General features: G+C 38.6%; 1 protein-coding gene across 1 annotated transcript in view; it reads left to right on the top strand.

The window, feature by feature from the left end:
• EYA1 (EYA transcriptional coactivator and phosphatase 1) overlaps positions 1-12,984 on the top strand; it is a 145,138-nt gene that overhangs the window by 63,218 nt on the left and 68,936 nt on the right. The window contains exons 3-4 of the mRNA XM_057363930.1: positions 954-1,081; positions 11,507-11,587. Coding sequence (XP_057219913.1) covers positions 954-1,081; positions 11,507-11,587 — 209 coding nt within the window. The remainder of the gene's footprint in view (positions 1-953; positions 1,082-11,506; positions 11,588-12,984) is intronic.

Here is a 12,984-nt window from a genome sequence, read left to right as displayed (position 1 = left end):
TCTGGGAGCAATTACTTAGAATGAGTACATCAAATAACAATATCAAAAGTTTTAGGTATAAAGAAATGGAAGGATAGGGCACTTCAGGCATAAGCCCCAAAATCAACCAAGGCATATGTSATGGTAGTGATGGCTGTTGGCCTTTTAATATAAGGCTATTAAAAGCACAAATCTGAAATATTAAGCTGCCTTTGTTTCATAAACGTTTCATTTTTTGCTTTAGTTGGGAATTGCTCTTTTCTCATTTTGACTAAGCGACAGCTGCTGAGATACAGCAGAGTGCTGAGGCACACTAACGCCTGTATGGATTCACTGTACCCTTTTCAATTGGGCACGCTTTATGTAATCCACAAAGCAAACAAGTGAGCAGACATAATAATGTTTTAATGCTGCATTTGTTTCAAAGGAAACAGAGGAACAATTAAGTAGTTTGCCAGAGTAAACACATACATCAGGAATATCTCATTCGCTGTCAGTAGATGATAGGTTTCCACAATTGCTTCAAGTGTTTTATTTKGTTTGGAGGCCCATTATATTGCCACTGAGTGGTAAATCTTGAAAAAGCAGTGTTAATTTGTTGTTAAGAGAATATATGTCTTCATATATTGGTTATTCCATATTTGTACGTATTTTAAAAATACAAGATAACATCTTKGGAAAAAAATAGAAGATTACAATTTTTAAAAATACAAGATTACAAGTTTTGAAGTACAGTACTTGGAATCTAAATTTTATTCAGTTACAAGCTGCAAAAATATTACAGGACCTGGTAAGTCATGTGTAGGGCTACAATGTGAGTTAAGCACTGGAAAAGGTCGAGTTGGGAGAAGTAGTTAATTTTTTACTAAGTGTTTCTGGGATGCTGATAAATAGCTGGCTGCATCTCTTAAAGGCAGTTCCTCTGTAATTCATGTTGACTTGTAACACTAAAAATAGTTGCATCTTGTTTTCAGGTCTATGGAAATGCAGGATCTAGCCAGCCCACATAGACGACTAAGTGGTAGTAGTGAATCCCCCAGTGGTCCAAAACTTGATAACTCCCATATAAATAATAATTCCATGACACCCAATGGCACAGAAGGTGAGCCACCCTTTTTTTTAAGTGTTTCTTAGGTTTTTTTTTCCTCCTTGTTGCTTTGGTGTTCTTGCAGTCAGAAAGCCATACAATGTTTTACTATTTTAGGTGTTCCGTGTTGATTTATATGGTACATAAAGGCAATGTTCAATGTTTATCAGTAGTTACTATTATCAAGTTTCAGCAATAGAATTCATTACAGGTTTATGTTTCTTTCATGGAGTTTGAATGGACTGAGCAGGTAGTATGTGCAGAGCTTAAATTTTAAAAAGTCAAAAAACTGAAAAGGAAGTTKAATGAGAGAAAAAAAGTGGATGTTTACAATTGCCATAGTACAAAATGCAATTTTTCGATATTTTACTATTTTGGTATTTCTTTATGTTCTCACTTTTTTGCAAGCTGCTAAGGCTGTGAGAATTTTGTCAAGTAAGCTAATAAAACTGAGTGTTGAAAGTTCCTCAGGCTAGCTTGCTGCTCTGATGGAGTGGCCAAAATTCAAACAGGTGTAGTAATTCWATGGGGTAAACTGATACCTATTTCTCAAGAAGCAGTCAGGCAGYTGATAAGTTATGTTTGTTCTCAGTAGAATACTAACAACAGAACAACCTCACAGCTTTGCCAGTAATACAATACCTCTACAATACATATAATAATACATGTAATGAAACACAGAAGGGTTTATACTACAAGCGGCAAAAAATGCTCTTCCCCRTTGCATTTCTATGGCAATAGTGGGAAAGATCGCACATGACATTTGGCTGGCTGTGTGAACAGAGACTTAATGCATTACTGGAAAAGAGAGTCACACAGCTTCAGTGTTGCTGTTCAGTATAAATGTATAGGTAAACTACTATTGTAGCAAAGATATGCCTTTTTTTTTCCTAAGGACTGGGTCATAGTAGTGCTGTCAGACTCTTTAGGATTATGGACATGCATTGTGTTTTTCCAGGAAAGGCAAGTGTCAATCAAACAGATGTTTTCCCCCCCGCCCAATATCCCCAAACATCTCTGTTATTCATTCTAATTGGAGTCTTTGGTAKTGGGGAGGGTTTATGGGTTATCAGATTAACAGGAATTGTGCCAGACTTGTGTATAATTTACTTTTTGCTATTGGTGTAAAAGTATTGCTGCAATCAAATATTAAGCCATTAAAAAAAAAAAAGAATGCTTTTTAAAGAATTAATAAATTACTTACTGTGCTCATGTAGTTTAAGCAGAAAAATATTTTATGTCCATAAATGAGCCTTCTTCCTTTAAAATACATGAGAATGTTATTATATTTTTATCTCATATTACCAGGGATATACCACTTTTGGTACAGGATAAAATTGCCTTTCCAAATTAAAATTCCTCTAGCTCACAGAAGCCTTTGTTGTAAACCTCATGAGCTTTTCTACCTTCTATTTAACTTGAAGGTTCTTTTGTAGCACAGAAATAGGGGGATGTTCCTTGAAACACTGAAAGATGGTCATCATCTRACTTGACATTTTGTTTGACTTGTCGTGCTGTGTGCATACACTCTGTGAAATGCTGAGTATTACTTCAGGAAATGAAGTATATAGTGTATCTATCTGTTAATGCATTGTCCTCAGGYAGAAAATAATTCTGGAAACAATATCCCAACTTCTAGGTATGTATCAGAGTTTATTGAAGAAAGTMATTTAAACTGTGGTAGCTTATGTATCTGACACTAGAATTGTATCATTTAAAAGAGTTTGGAGTGGATTCTACCCAGAAAACTCTAACTCGCAATACGTGTTTGAGATGAACAAACATCCTGAGATGAAGCCAAACAGTTTTCTTTGTTTGCCCTTTTCCCTCAGGTGACATGACCCTCCTCAGCACTGCAGACTGGTTGCTCAGCCCTAGCACACAGAGCCCCGCAGGTTTGGGTGCTGCAGTGGGCGCAGCAGGCGTGGGCACTCAGCATGCGAGTTCCAATGTTGTCCCAAAAGTGTCCCCAGACATAGCTTGTGCTTGGCAGTTCTGCTCTAAGCTTTCTAATTTGAAAATTCCTGTCTCTGATTGCTCTTAAGTGACAAATAAGGAAAAGTTTTTCAAAGAAACCAGTAGAATAATTTATTTCTGAGTGAGATGTGTGCCAAGAGACAAAATTTGTGAGTGAAGCAAATGCCTAAGAATCYGAAGGTGGAATTTTTACTGCTAATCTGTTTTATCTTGAGAAAATGTTTTGTTAGGCTCCTTGAGCTGCTAAAGAGACTTAAGAAAATTGGAGTGAATGAAGTGAGAGTTTCCTATTTTTTTAATGAAGGGTGAAGTAAAATTATTTTTTCTGGGATCCTTGAAGCAGAATCCTGCTGAGACACAAGTGGCTGATTGTAAGGATGTGGTTGTTAGGGCTCGCCGAACGCCTCTTTTTAAGTTCTGCGATGTGGTTTGCTTGCTTGTTGCACATGGAATGGAGATGTGRGTTGCTGAAGCTTCACATGTCAAATATAAAATGTGAAACCAGCTTCTTGTGTGCCATGTACACATTCTCACTGACATGAAAGAGCCCTCCTGCTCTAGCAGAAGAGGTCTTCATGTGACTGAGAAGCAGGGCCTCTAGGTATTTGCATGTTATAAATACCTTGTAAAGATATGTTAAATTTGATTTGACTGTGGGTGTGATTTTGACAGGTTTCCATACCCTGAAGCACAGGATATGTTCACTAGATGAGGGGAGGGGAAGAAAAAAGAAGAAGGRAAAAAAATACCTGTCCCAAAGTGAAATGGCCGCATTTCAAACAAATRTGCATTAATTCCTCTAAGGCACATTTTCAGACTTGTTTTCTATTGATGTTTTTCTGCAAGAGGATGTGGTTGGAAGATAGCTCACTTTGTTAGCTAATATTTTTAGCTTCACACTTAGCTGTAAGTTTTCAAAACACTGAATGGGGATTTAATTGTGCGATTGAGTCTGAATTTAATCTCTACATGCAGCTTATATAATAACTCTTTGTGTGCTTAATTTCACTTTGATAGAGCCAAATTCTTCTCTTGGCCAGACAACATGGTCTTCACTGATGGGGAAGTAATAAGGAAATTATAGACCTTGACCAGACAGAAATTTCCCAGGATAAAATACAGAGGGGTAACTCTGAAATATCTGAGTAAAGGCACTCAGAAAAATCAGTCCTAGTATGCCAAGGTGGTGCTGACTATATAGATACTACTATATTTGAGATTTCCATGTTATCTTTGAGTGTATTTCCACAAAATACCCTCTYTTGAGGGAAAGAGCAGACACTGGACACCATAAAAATTATGGCCCTCTATGACTTGCCTAAGAAAATCTCTTTTAAAAAAAATGTTGGAGGAGGGCTCAAAATGTTCATAGTTGTGCCTTATCTCTAATCTTCCTTTTTAAGTGAATTGCAATGGTGGGTTGATACTGAAGGAGTTAAAGGAACAATAACAACAGAAGCTCATAAAATTGCCATTCATTAAGTTTTATCAGACAGCTGGTGGCTATTCCGACACCAGTCCCACTTCAGTAGATACMCTTTAGAGGGGAAAGGCCGTGAGTAATCAGTAATCAGTAAATTTGAAAGGAGTAGGAAATCTGTTTTCCATAGCAGACAACTGCATCCAGTTTCTGCCTAGAGTGATCTTTACTTTTATCTTAAGAATGTAAATCAAATCTGATGGATGGCATAGAGTGAGAAACAGAAGCCTGTGGCCCATCACGGTGATGTTTTATGCAACTGGAATGGAAAAGAATAGATGAGGACTGGGAGAAGGAGCTGTGATTTTCTGAACAACTACACTTCATTCATTTAAGGAGTACAGACCTGCCACTGCCCTTTTATTTGAGCGTTCAAGGAGGAAGGAGGGAAAGCWTTGTCATATCAAGTGGGAAGGGAAAATGGATGACAAATTGAAGATCAGATTTTCAAAGATACATAGGAAGGGAGGCTTCAAAGGGAGTTGGACATCAAAATTCCTTTGGAAAAAAAAATGATTCTCACTCTTTAAGTACCTGCTGCAACATGAGAATGAGATCTCACACAAAGGCAGTCAAAGCTCTCCACTAYGAGACTATCTGATGTGTGGCCATTAGAAAGGTTGTTTTAAGTCTGGTGAACATAAATCCATCTTCAGAGTTTCAAAAGGCAGGACTGTGTGGTATGTTTGCTGTCAAGTTGCAGTTACAGAATGGAGAAAAAATTGTTTTYGGTATTTCCTAAAGCAGTGAGGGAGTAAGGTGTTGAAATCCACAGAGAAGCTAGAGCTGGTTGTTGTTATGCCACATGATGTAGATTTCTCTGAGCAAATTATATTTCCATAAATTATATTTCTTGTCATTCTAGCAAAATAGTCTTTCAGTATTGCAGTTAAGCAATTTCACATTGKCAGTGAGTGATTTTTAATTTATTCCTATTTTTTAATGGTTTTTGCATTCTTGTGTGCTTTAGGGTGCAAAGTTGTGGTAGGTGATGGTAATCAGAAAAAATTATGCTTCTTTTGRTGATGCTTGGATTCCCATACCTTTTAATTACTAATTTCTGGYGTTTCTGCTAATTATGTGTGCTAAAGTTTCTATACTTGTATTTGCAATAAGGAGCTTGATGGTATGAAACTTGTAATTGATACCTCCATATTTAAGCATCCTGAAATAATAGCTGAAATACTAAAGGTAGATATCATATTTGCCTTTCAGTAGGGTATTAGCATTAAGAGTTGTGGATGCTGACTTCTTTACTCATCCCACAAGAGAGCAAGGGGACAGTTGTATGGCCAGAGGCAAAATTTGCAGAGGTCCTAGGCCCCAAAAAGCAAGAAGGGGGTCTGTAGAGACTATTAAAAATCTTCAACCTGATGTCACTTCTGGAGGACAAAAAGCTGATACAGGCAGTTTAGAAGGCAAGGGGCTGACTTGGACTATCCTTTCTTCCCTGCTCTTCACCTTTTTTTCCCTTGCTGTGTTACATTGGCTTCCTTCCAGACTCTTTGTCTTACCTGGGCTTTTATTCTCCAGCTTCCCCAAGAGTCTTTCTGTCTGTTCTGAGCACATGTAGCATAATGCTCTATTATTCCTCTTTCAGAGGTACTTGGCCAGTGAAATGACTTGTCCACTTCTCTGCTGACTCAGTCRAGCAACTCCTGTTGCAAGGTCTTGGGGAGGAGACTGGCTATTAAATATTTATGTACTTACTGTCTTTTTCTGTATATATGTGCATCTGTTTTTGAAAGATTCTCGGTTCTGATTTCCTCCATAAGTTTTTCCTGGGAAAAAGGACCTCATTTATGTCATAAGTTAATAGCAACACTGGTTCCCACAGGCATTTGATGGAAACAAAATACTCCAAATGACAAATAACTTTTTTTTTAAAAAGGAACATCTTGGAAGCACCATTACTTCAATTTTTTTGCAAGCTTCTCATAGAAATGTTCACAGCACATGCTATTTCAGATTCTGGGTGAAGCATGGTGGTGAGGTGTGAGAGCACCCTCTGAGCATGTCTGAGGGTCCCAGAGCTCCACGTGTGCAGTGGTTGTGCACAGGCTGTGGGATTTCAAGGACCTGTGAGGATGTCCACTCCCTTACTGAAAACTGTAGCCACAGCACATCGTTCTSGTGTGGTGTCTTTCCACCAGGACCAGCCTGTTTTGCACATGTGTGTGCAGTTGTGTGATTCCATACACAAATGTCATAAGAAATGTCATATGTCATATGCCTGGCCAGCAGAACAGATGAGAAGGAAATCCAGTCRCTGCTGCCACTGTGCACCTGCAGAAACTCCAAGGAACAGAAGTAGAACATAGTCAAAGATCACACCTTAATGGGGTGGTATTTGAAGAGCCTTAGCAACTTCAGACTTGTGACTTGATGATTTAGCACTTGCATTTGCATCTTACAMTCTTCTGATGGGTTTTGCTTATCCTAAGTAGATAAAAAATTATGAAAATTGGTTACACTTTGGGGTTAGCCATGTCATCTGACCCCTGGTTGGAGAGTGAAGTACCTGTGCCACCAGGTTTGATGAAAAAAGCTAGGAAATTTACTGCTGCTGGCACTGGCTGGAGGGAAATGGAAGCTGGCATTATCTTCCTTTGTCCAGGTGAATTTGACTTTAAGTCTGTCATTCCTGGAGTTCAGACCTTGACCAAATGTAGAGCATATTATTTCCCATTTATTAAAAGTCCTACCTGCTTTGCCATTGTGCTTTTGTCTTCATGATTTARTCCTGTGTCTTGTACACCTAAATGGCAGAGCAGGCTTGACTTTTCCATGCTGCTCTCTTGTTCACTTGAASATCCCCATGTTCCCAGAAGACAGCAAAGACAGCCTGCTTTTCCCTTAATGACTGGCCTGTTGTGTTTTGTGGTCATTCTGTCTGGCTTTGGTTAAAGAATAGGAATACTGTTCATGAACAATGTAAACTGTTAAACATGTGCACAATCAGATTCCTAAATGAAAAGAAAAAAAGGAAATAATTAATGACACTTCTAAAAGGATTGATTTTGGATATATGTTGCCTCCATTTGCAGGGGAGAGATACAAACATTTGACATAACTGGATATGTAAGTGTGAAGGGATAAGAACTTTTGTTTGGCTCAGATGTTCTCATCTCCTGACTGCAGTGAATTTTAACCCATGACTTGTCAGATRAAMATCCAAGTGAATTTTAACCCATGACTTGTCMGATAAATATCCAAGTTGAATCTTGCTTAGCAGCTACAAATATTGTCAAACCTTGTCTCTATCCAGATGTTTTTGAATTTTCTTTATGATTTTGCACTGTGGCAGTGTTACCGTTTCTTTGTAAATTTAAGGTTTTTACTACTAGATGAGCAGGTACAAGGATGTTAAAGCTCTTTCACCCTTAATGTATAACATAAGAGAAAGATGTGGGTTATGGGGCTGTATGKGGTGAAACCTAATTGTTAGCCTCAGCCCACATACTGGAGAAGTTTTGAAGCCTCTCACATCAGAGGAGGGGAAAGCAGRAAACAGTCTGGGCTTGAACTCGAATGTGCTGCTTTGAGCAGGGACTTTCTTTGAAAGCTATACAAAAATTTRGGCTGGAAATTACCTTCTGGTAGTTTCCAGACAATGAGATTCAGAAGAGTTCTCTGCTTTGAGAAGCAGTGACAAGTTTATCAGCTTCAGGGTTAGGAGCTGATGATTTGATAATCAGTGATAGAAAGATAGAAATATTATCCTGGATAGGAATTAGTATAATAGAGTAACCTGTAACTTTTTTTATAATTGTAAGATTCTTCACTACAAACAGGAGTGTTTGAATTTATTGAATAAAATAATGGAAAATATCATTAGCTTAGATGTTCAAGGTAGAATTTTTGTCTTGTTGCTTATGACAATTATCTTTAAGCTTCCAGGGGAACTTTGGTCTTCCAGTGAGTACAGAAAGAGTATATCAAGCAAAACTGTGTGAACAGCAAATGATACAGAAAGTACTTAATCAACATTTAYATGGTGTTTAGTTACTACTATTATTTGAAGACAAAACAAGCCAAAATAGGGAAAGAGATTGTGATTTTATGTATGTCTATAAACAAACGAGCCACCACACTTACTTTGTTGAGTCTCTTTGTAGCCCATGAACACTGAGAGCTGTCAGCCAGGAATAGTTTCATTTTGCTCACTTATTTGTATAATRCAAAGAATTTAACATTRTAGTGTYAATTCAGTCTTAAAACTGCARAATTAAAATCAATTAAATAAGTCAGTCATRTTTGCAATATTTCTRTTCTGATTTAATKTACATGGCMTAGCTGTTAACAARGWTGAGTTCAGTAGAGCAAGCCATGTATGTATTYAATGTAATGAAAGCAATTTTTAAAAGATACTTTAAAACCTTACTTTTTGCATTGCTTATTGCATTACTCATTGCACTTTGAAGGTGCAATCCTTACGAGGTATTCCTAAAATTTCTSTGTTAGGAGTAGCGAAATATTAGGTCTCTAAATCAGTATTTGAAATAGCCAGCCTCTCATTCCTCGTAACACTCTTCACTGATATATGTACCAGGAACTGCATGACAAGCTGTGAACTCAGAAAGTTGTTACTTGGCCAATGAACCACATCAACTTGTGGCTTCTGGTCTGAAGCTCTCCCTCAGTGGAGTTCAGAAACTGCCAYGTAAGTCATTTTTTAACCACCTTTTTGCTATACAGCTGACAAAACAGGGCATATTGCACTTTCAGTCTCTGAGTTCTTTTAGAAGGAAAATCTTGACAATCAATATAACATTAGTTCAGCAGTTGTGATATTTCTGAATTTTTGTGCTTTTTCCTCCAAGCCAGTATTTGTGCTAGTATCTGCTACTTCTATTTTTTTTCTATTGTTCTTTGTGTTGTTTTCTTACACAGTTTCTTTTTAAATCTGTTTAGAATCTCACAAATTACTAGAAATGAAAAATGAAGGAAAAATATCTCTTTGTTGACACAGATACTTAAGCTGCTTGGTATATAAACCAAATCTAAATKACTAGTTCTAAATGAATTTCACTGAATTTTTGCAACAGGTTAAGAAGACATTAGTCTTCTTGAACTTTTTATTGACCTGTTTTACGTGAGTGATTTGGGAGGCATGAGTGATTTGGGTGGCACTAAAACTTAGTAGTACATTGCTAAATCAGAGACAGACTCTAGAATTCAAGTATGATGATTCTGCACATATGTAAAAGTTAGGTTTGATAAAGGAACATCAGAAATGGGAACTTTCCTGTGTCACTTTCCAGTCTCTGCCACAACTGGGCATGGTGTTAGCGGCATGCAATGTGCAATGTGTGCTGTCTAGATGTGGCAACATTCCCACTCATTTCCCAGTGTCAACTTGTGAAAGCTTAGGACATATTGCAGAAACGTTAATTGTCATGGAAAATGTGAGGAATTCAAGTCCAGAGCACCCATAAGCAGCATGTGGCAGGCCAGATTTGTGGCTGTCCAAAGCCTGGCTTCCTTGGACAGCTCCATGTCTCTCACGATAGACATAGCTAAGCACTGACCTCCCAAGTCATCAGRCAAAAATCCTGCATGAGAGTCAAAAGAAAATAATGGACGATTAGTAAAATCTTGGGAGATTTCGTACAAATCCCATGGAGGAGGCCTGGTGAAGGAAATAGACATGCAGAAATAAGAATATGGATTGGCAATGAAAGAAAAGATCTTTTGTGAGAAGAGGGAAGTCCCTGTGTGTCACCCTTTCCAAACTTGACACCAAAGAGAYCCTGCTAATGGTTGTTGTAATTCCTGAACACACACGTATAGACAAACCTACATGCATACATGTATGTGTGTATGTATGATGACACTGAGGCTCTACATGTCAAAGGGGGTGCAGTTTACCTTGGTTTTCTCAGATTGCCTCTGGGCAGTGTTACAGAACTGCCTCGCTGAAAGGTCAGGTATGCACCAGCGCTGGCGTGTGGGAAGCGGTGCCTCTGTGTGTGTCAACAGGAGCCAAAGCGGGGATGTTGATTGTAAGATCAGCTCTGTTGTTTTCTGAAACATCATCCTCGTTGCTTTTGGTGCTCTGTAAGGTGTGTAAAAATGGATTTGAGGGATTGCCATGATGTTCTGACTCTCTGGGAGTAGCTATTGTGCCTGTTTTACATCCATGCCAGATCAGCCCCGTCCTTGCTCTTTGGATCATGATACTGTCCTTGCAGAGTTTGAAATGAATTAACAGAAAGGGAAATGGTTTGGTTACTTGAAGCTTTATTAAAAGTCATTAATTGTTTATTATTTATGATCATTAATCAGCATGACCCAGGAGATAATCTTCTGGTYTCTTTCTTTTCTACTCTCAGACAGCCGCATTGTGTTGTGGGTGCAGTGGGAATGAAATGTAAAAGCATTCTTTGAAGCATTTGGTGAAGGCTGTGTCCCTTTTGTTTATACAGGGTTGTGGAKCATAAAGTTGGTTTTCATTTTGAGAGGAGAAATCCACCGTGAGAGAGTGATGTACTTCATTACAAATTCTTAATTTTCAYCTGCAAATTTATTTAATTGGAAACAGAATTTGAACAGCCCTCAGAGAAAGTCATTTAAAAATTATTTTCTCTTTTGTCTTATTCAATTTGCTGTCTTTCAATCCTGTAAATGCTGTGTGATCTGATCTAAATGTGGATCCTTATTGTTGGGTCTGCAGGATTAAGAGGAATCAGGACAGGTGCAGAGAGTTGCATGGGGACTTCTGGTTTGTTACAGTGGCTYTTATTCCTTGGGGACAGGAATAACCCTCTTGATCATCCTATATTTATGTGTAAATCATAGCTGCCAGTATTTTGCGTTGTTTATATACACAAAAACATAAAATGCAAAATATTGAAGGCCATGATTTAGAGTGTTTTTTGCAGATTTTTTGTTTTTTTGAGTTTGTATCTAGTGAGTGTGTGTGCATGTGCRTGCAAGAATATTAAGAGCATATAGAATATCTTCTGTTTATATTTCTATAGTTAAAACAGAACCAATGAACAGCAGTGARATCGCTACTACTACTACCACAGACGGGTCTTTAGACAATTTCTCAGGATCAGGTAAGGAATAAACAAAAGATTTAAGCTCTCCATTTTTTCATTTTTTTTGTTTTCTTAACCCATGTGGTCTAAACCTGTATGCATCTCTTAAAAAGCCTTTTGTGCTTTCCAGCTTATGCCTATTGCTGTTCATTTTAGTCCAAGTCAACAGGAGTTTTCCCCAAGTAAGGAGCATTACAGTATCAGGATTATTAATGTCCATTGGTATCTTTGGTGGGAGTCTCACTAGGGAGTATTTCTGGCCCCGAGTAATTACTTTTTGTTCTCTGTGAGTAAACATACATGCCTCTGTGATTATTGTTGTAATTGAGGTGTAGGTCTTCCTCATTTATTGTAATTTATTATTACCAAGGTATTCATTCTTTTGTCTGGCTTCTTTACTTCGTGGAGCCAGATGCATCTTAGCTTCCGACATATAGGATACAAACACTGTGGGAGCAACCTAAGGTGTTTGCTCAGTCTTGCACACCAGTGGACTACCTGTGGTATTTCTAGCGCATCCATTTTATGGTGCAAGTCAAATMAAAAAGGATTCTAATAATATATTGTGGGATTATATTTCCATAGTAGCAAAATTTGACATCTTGCAACCAGTCAGACTTCTAGTAGCCAGCCCTTTCCTGGTCTTGTCACAGCCTCCATTTTCTGCACAGGCTGCTGAGTATGAAAGCATCAAGCCTGAAAGCCCAAAGAAAGGTTTCTAAGGTATTTTATTCTCTGAAAGAAGAAAATACAGTGTGTAGCCAATACTAGCTATGTATGTCTGTGGTGATCTGACTGAAGGTCAGACTGTAACATTTGGCATGTCTGCAGCCTCACAGGCCACAGAAAAGAAAAATTATCGGGTGTGGAAGGCAGTGAAAGGGGCTCCCTTCTTCCCACCCAGAGTGTAAAGATGATGGATTTTCCCTGTAGCTGGCCAGGAAAGGGGTAGCTGGTGAGGGGTAATTATGCGTGCCTTGTTTATTTCCAAGTACTTAGCAATAAGGCCTGTTGTTCCTCGGGCTGTCTGATTTTACAGTAGTCTCATAACCCACCGCTGACCCTTTCCTGGCATAGGCTTCCAAGCCCACCKTGGGACCTAGAGGAGAAGTGACACCCAGACAGTAACCAGAGTGGGAAGGGCTCCCAAAACCCCGGTCCCGAGCAGAGCAGGGCAGCAGAGCCCAGAAATGCCGGCAGGAATGGGCTGTGCTGGGGGAGGCTCCATGTCCAGCCCGGGGCTGCTCGGGTGCAGCCACCTCCGCGTACATCTTCCACAACAGCCTCTATGCAACACCGATTCCAAGGTCTGAAAGCGTTTTAGGCAGCAGATAAGGTGGAAGAAAATAGAAGTGTAATAAGGTAACACATAGTCTGTATTAGGATTTTTAGGATTTTTTTTTTTTTTTTTTTAA

This window comes from Malurus melanocephalus, unplaced genomic scaffold (genome assembly GCF_030028575.1).
Source record: "Malurus melanocephalus ecotype Western Australia unplaced genomic scaffold, MMel_1.1 scaffold_32, whole genome shotgun sequence".
Classification (NCBI taxonomy): domain Eukaryota; kingdom Metazoa; phylum Chordata; class Aves; order Passeriformes; family Maluridae; genus Malurus; species Malurus melanocephalus.
This window is presented reverse-complemented; position numbering and strand designations above follow the sequence as displayed.